Source organism: Stegodyphus dumicola, chromosome 7, assembly GCF_044657685.1.
Source record: "Stegodyphus dumicola isolate Sdum_Otavi_A_Nest chromosome 7, ASM4465768v1".
Lineage (NCBI taxonomy): Eukaryota > Metazoa > Arthropoda > Arachnida > Araneae > Eresidae > Stegodyphus > Stegodyphus dumicola.
The window spans coordinates 143,492,745-143,499,428 of record NC_140774.1 but is presented as its reverse complement, the minus strand read 5'-3'; the positions used below and the strand labels follow the sequence as shown (position 1 = coordinate 143,499,428).

At 31.9% G+C, this 6,684-nt stretch overlaps 1 protein-coding gene across 1 annotated transcript in view; it reads right to left on the bottom strand.

Annotated features, from left to right (window-relative positions):
- Nucleotides 1–974: 974 nt before the first annotated feature.
- LOC118189622 (uncharacterized) overlaps nt 975–6,684 on the bottom strand; it is a 152,226-nt gene continuing 146,516 nt past the window's right edge. Inside the window, exons 5-6 of the mRNA XM_085821437.1 lie at nt 4,700–4,870; nt 975–1,370 (exon numbers count right to left, since the gene is read on the bottom strand). Of these exons, the coding sequence (XP_085677563.1) occupies nt 1,072–1,370; nt 4,700–4,870 (470 nt within the window). The 3' untranslated portion in view covers nt 975–1,071. The remainder of the gene's footprint in view (nt 1,371–4,699; nt 4,871–6,684) is intronic.

Here is a 6,684-nt window from a genome sequence, read left to right as displayed (position 1 = left end):
GTTCGATGTTAAGAACGTTTAAGGTTGCTTTCCATTTTAAGTGCTTTAAAATAAATTCGTTAACAGTTGTAGGCTAAAATATGTAGCACTTGCAAAATAAAGAATATTTAGGACGTACTACGAATGCGGGGAATTTAAACCTTTAAACTCGCTGGGATTGTTATTAGAGTTTTTGGTTTTTTCAGTTGAGTTTTGAAAATGATAGATTAGGGAATGCAGAGAATGTGTAGAGTCTTGTGTATGAATTTTTCGACACATCAAATATGAAATAAAAGAATAATAAATATTATGATTTAATTGTTAGCGTCTTTCTGTTGGGTTTTAGAAAGCAGTACATTTATTTCTTTCAGTCCAATCTAAGAAGGCAGATCAATCCCGAATTGTAAAATCTGCAAAGAAAAGTATTATATTATGATAATTATCTGGACATAGTTAGATAGGATGGTTTTTTTTTAAGAATATATTTAAAAAGGAATTCTATCATTTGTAAGATATATGACTCTAGTAGTATTTATAGTGAAGCATGCTGAACAACGATTATTTTGAGGAGATTATTCATACTACAAGATCTTGCTTATAATAAATATTTAGTTTATAATAAGACCAGTTTAAAGGACATTTTTATGTGAAATTACATAAGCATTTAAAAATTAACCCCATGGTTCTTTCGTCAGTTCTGTCCTTTTAAAAAGAGTTCAAAAAGTTGAAAAAAAGCACACATTTATCATTCAAGTGTACAAATATTTTCGCAAATTTATCACAAATAATATAATACGATATATCACAAATATTATATAATTGAGTAATTTATGAATAAATAACACTAATTATATCACAAGACATATGATAAACTACAACTAACATTAACAAATACATTTTTCGTTTGTAAAACATTTGAATGAATATCTGAATAAAGACGAAAAATCTAAAATATAAATTTCACGCAGTGAAACTTGCATCTTTAATATGAGGTGGTAAGCTCACTTAACATGGGAAGAATGTTCACCCATTGCATTTCACAGAACTTCATGGGAAAACAGATGAAAAAAAAAAATACCATGCCTTTCCATTTCACAGGACATGAAGATTATCGCAGGATTTCGATCTTACTCCTTTTCCTAACAATCTATTGATGAGGCCTTTGGTTCTGAGACTGGATCTCAAAGTCCCTTTGACACTGCCGCCTCCTTTCCTCAACGGGGAGCTGGAAGGTGATGAAGGCTTACTTACGCGATGGGGTTCATCTTTCTGGCGATTCTTCAGACGAATTTGACTTACAAGTCCCACGAGGAGCTCATCCACATTGTGGTTGATGGCAGCTGAAGTTTCGATGAATTTGCACTCGTAAGAGCAAGCAATGGATTTTCCCTCTGTAAAAAAGTGTTAATGCGTGAAAAAACAGTGGCATATAGAAGAAGTATCGCAATTTCATTGAATAACTATTTCAATTTGAGAAATTTATATTTTCAATTACTTTTTCGAATTACATTCGTGTAGTAAAAATGCCATATATGGTCAAAATATTTGGATGTCGGAAATTATAAAATATTAGAGCTAATTATAAATTATCTTGAACCTGAGTTTTGTGCAGAGTAACCCAATGATAAAGATAGACAACATATATACTTAAATGCAGAAAAAAATCTAAGTGCGTTCACATTTGAACCAAGTTTTATTTCTAGTATAATTGTTGTTAGAGAGTGAGATCCGTCGAAAAAATAATGGACTGTATTCAATTATAAAAGTTTATTCATCAATAGAAAGGCACAGGGGCCTTAAGGATCAGAGCTGTCCGCTCTTGATAGCACTGATGGCTATTACAAAAAGAGGGCGTAGGAGCCCAAAGAAACAACCGCTCTGCTCGCGGTCTACAGAGGTTCTGCTGGTTTGAGGGGCAGCGCCTTCTACTGATAATAATGTTACAACAATAGGATAGGACGAAACATCCCGTACCGCGTTGAAATATTTATATTTCAATACGACATAAGACTCGTAACATAATAAAGTATAATATAATACTATTAAAAAGAGAATATCCATTACGAAATAGTTCATTCTGGGATATAATATAATAAAATAGCATAAACATTCATACAGTTACAAAATTGATTATATCTCAAATAATACGATTCTACATTAATGAGGTTCATCAAATAAACATAAGTATTATTATTCAATAGGTAGCAGACATATTTTGGATATACATATTTTAAATGTGCCGGTAGGAGTTCTAACTTTAACTACTCTGACTTTTCCATCAGGTCTGGTTACAACTTCCTGTATACGACGTATAGCCCATTTACAAAGAGACAGATTATCTTCATTGAGTAAAGCAAGGATTCCAGGCAAATTGCCATTTATTGCGCTGCTGCAATTGGTTAAGGTAGTCTCGATGCCACTTTTTCCAAATTGACTGAACCCTCTTAGTAGTTTTTCGAAAACGAGATAGCCTATTTTCTTTTAGATGCAATACATCAGGTTCTTCCATGGCATTTAATGGGCGTTCAATCAGAAAATGGCCAGGATTGAGGACTTCATAATCTGTAACTTCAGAGGATAATGGAGTTAAAGGACGTGAATTCAGAATTCCTTCAATTTGAATAGAAACAGTCAGAAACTCTTCTGGTGTAAGCTTATCAATGCCAACAGTTCGTTTAGATGGTGTTTAAACGGTTTAACGCCTGCCTCCCAGAGTCCTCCAAAATTAGGAGCTCTAGGCAGAAGAAACTTCCAAATGATGTCTTCTGAAGCTAAATAATTTTTATTTATTTATTATTATTATTGCTTATGTTTCGTACCGAACTATTATATTGTAACTTCATGTATATTTGTGGATAAAAGGTTATAATTTCATGTTTTTAAATGTTTTATTTTTTAGCAATATTTGTAATTCTGTGCAAATGCTTGCAGGAGAGGAAGACTGAAAGTGTAGCTTATCAAAATTCACCAAATAGTGGGAATATTGGCGATTTTTTGAAAATCGGTTTTAATTTGGAGATTTCAAAAGACGAGATTTTTTGAGACCAACAGCTTCTATATTCCACTTATAGTGAGTTGAAACTCGTGAAAATATGAAAACTCGTGAAATAAGAAAATATACTATTTAACTGCGAAAAAAGGGTAGTCAGTTTTTCTGAAATACACCGTCTTTTTTCATGTTTTGATAAGATCTTGCTAGAGTCTCCTCTCGTTTTTTTAAATAATAAATGATACACAAGCAACCCAAAAGCATAAAAATGTCAGAACATTTTCAGTAAGTAATAAAGAAAAGTCAATGTTTACATGGAAGAGAAGACCTGAGAAATATTCTTTTCTCACCTGAAACAAGATTTAAATTTCTTGGTACGTTTTTACAATATGAGCTATGCCATCAAAGGAAGTATTCCTAAATATTCTAACAGGAAGTATTCCTAAATATTCTAACAGTCGCATTGTATTTCAATCTATACAGCAAAAGTATAAAGTTACAATGGCAGATTTTGAGTCAGTGCTTCGTGAGGAAAATCCAATTTCTGCAGAGACTAGAAGATACCTTGTTTCCCTTACTAGAGCGGAAACAAGACTAACATTTTCCTGCAGCGTTATGGGAAAAAAGGCATTCGCTTTCCTTTTGAAAGCGATAATTGGCTTCAACAGTTTAAAGAATAAAGCCAAACCTCGATTAAAGGGGTTATGAAAAAATTTTAGGCTGACCCTAATCCCAATGAAATGATAAATGAACTCGAAAACAAGAATTTTCTTGTCAAAACGGTTACCGACTTCTAAGGTAGGAATCCAAAGATCCTGATTCCTGTCTGTTTTTCTTTCCGTGGACATGCAAACGGTTGCAGGTTCAGAACTCTGGAATCTTCAAGAAGTTCTTTACTAGCTTGCTTAAATGTGCTAGCTTTCATAAAGTAATGTAACTTTCATAATGTAAATATGCTAATTTTCATAATGTAAATGTGCTAACTTTCATAATGTAAATGTGCTAACTTTCATGATGTAATGCGAATTTTATAATGATGCATCAGGATTATGACTGCTAACAAGTGCAGAATTAAATCATCATTAGAAAATTTGAAAATGCAGTTTCTATAGTAGAATTACTCAAAAGGCTGAAATGAATTAATTTTAGCAGTTTGCTCAGTATAGATAGATGACTGGTCAGGAGAAACCTCGTGACCGGTTTTACCCACCTGCTGGCAACTGATGATTTCAATGTCTCGATCATCTAAATTAATACTAAAGTGATGCACTGAGTATTCAGAGAACATCACGTTTTACTTCTTGTTATTTGTTTCTCCTAAGGAGTTAAATTCAGATCCAAACTAGGGGGAATTGATATAACTAAAAAGAGCTGCTCAAAGAAAAAATCTGAATGCCAGTAGAAATCCCATATCCAAGTTCTAGTTAATGTAGTCTGTTTGTAGACTAAAATTTTGTTGTACTCAAGTTTTGAACAACCTTCCGACTTAATTCTATTGCATTTTTCAAATTTTGACTGCGTCAATTTGTGATAATTAGTAATTTGTGCTTCCGATAATCTACAAACGCATAATAAAATGGTTATGCCGATCTTCTTTAATATTTGAATAAAGCCTAATTTAAGTTTGAGTATATTAACTTAAAATATTTTGATGCTAGATATAGTCTATACATTAAAAACATAAGCTTGAATTCAAATTACTGAAAAATAATCTTTATTTTAAAGACTTACCCTCAATAGCTATTTCTCTGGTTCTGGCTAAATCTGATTTATTTGCGACCAAGATGACAGCTTTACTGTTGGTGATGCCTCTCTCACGGAGACTGAATAAGATGTCGACAGCTTTCTCAAAACTGGCTCTGTCCGTTACAGAATATGCTACAATGTATGCATCGGCTTCTTCTTTCATGGCTTCCAGTACCTAAAACATAGATTAAAAAGTTAAGAAGAAATATTTAGCACATGTAACGATTTATATTGAAAGAAAATCGATGTTTTAGAATGCGATATCGCTGTTTAGTAACAATTCCAACGACCTGATATTGATGACTTTTACGGCAGCTGTATTAAAAAAAATTATTTTTCTTTGAAATATAGGTATGATACAGAGTTATTATGTAGGCTATTACTATTGTTCTTCACTAACGAGTTACTTTATGTTTTGGACCTTTAATATCCCTTCTCGTTTCCCAACCAGAATGTAAATTGAGATAGAAAGAACTAGTATTTAAAGAAGTTTTCAGTAGTTTAATTTCAGAGCGCATTCTATATCTCGAGACTACGTTATTAGGTTAGCTATCTCAGATAAGACTTGTAGTCTTCCGCTTTGCATTATAACTGCCGAAATTTGAATATCTACGCCGGTTAGGTTTGTGAGCCAGCTTTGTCTTAAATTGAATTGTGTAGTCTTTGACTACTAGTTTATTTTAAATTGGAACTTACTGTTAAGTTAAAACGCCACAGTGGTTGTCTGAATTGTACGCATAAGTCAAGCATTTGTTTTCAAGTTCTGATTCAAGATTTTGTCGTTAAATTTTTATATTACGTGATAGCTTACTGTCAATCTAAAGTTTTTTTACAATCTATGATAGTTCAAAAGAAGAAACTTTACTCCTAATAATTATGATACCAAAAACTAAACTTTACTCCTAATAGTTATGATGCTTAGACATATATTTATCTGCATGATGTAATTACTCCTAGGCCTACAATAACCCAGAATATCTTCTAACCAGAATACATTATTAATATCCTAGACTTTAGGAGGATCTAAAGATAGTTTATAATTGCTTATACCTCTGTTTTTGTTTCGTAAAAGTAAGCCATTCAAGAGAAAGTTAAGCGCAGAGATCCCAGAAAGTGTGTTGTATTTTTAGAACAACAGGCTCTTTCTTGGAACCTGTGCGCAAATACACTTAAAGAAATCACGGAAAGTTGAGAAATTCTGGATTTACTTGTGATTTAAATTTACATTTTCTTATTCTTTACTTTCACAATTTACTCAAATTATTGAAACATAACCGTAAACTTTCAAAATCAAGTTTAAAACGTTCGAGTACAATTTTGAAGCCAAAATAATTTATCAAAGCTTAGAAGAAGTGTTTCACAACTCAGGAGAAAAACTACGGTTTAAGCGTAATTTTATTTCTTAAATCATCCTGAAACTTACACTCATTATTAACTGGACTTACGTTACTAATATATAAACATCGAACCTTATTACTTTGCATATAAATCTCTATGGCATTTACGATTAATTTAATGTGATAAAAATCTGAGTAATATATCTGATTCAAATTAATCATTAAGTTTGATAAACGAAGTCTGAAAACTTACTCACTAAAAACTAAAAACTTCACTTTATTTTCTTGATTGTGATTTTATGACAGTTGTTTAGCAAACACTGAGAATTTCGATGAACGACTATTGAAAATCGGTTAAAATGTGAAATGTTTTCAGCATTAAGTAGCACTCACAAATATAAACCCATTTGGTTAGTAAGATATATCTAACAGAAATCAATAAAAGTTTTAAGAGGAAATCAGGCGTACTATTAGAATGCTAAGTGATTTTAAGCTCTTTTGATGGACACCATTAAATCGTATAATTTTATGACATTTTTTAATATCTTGTAACAGATAAAGATGATGTTATTAGTGAGTGTACGAAGTAATGGAAGCCGAATATACATATCATGTCCACAAAATTATTATATG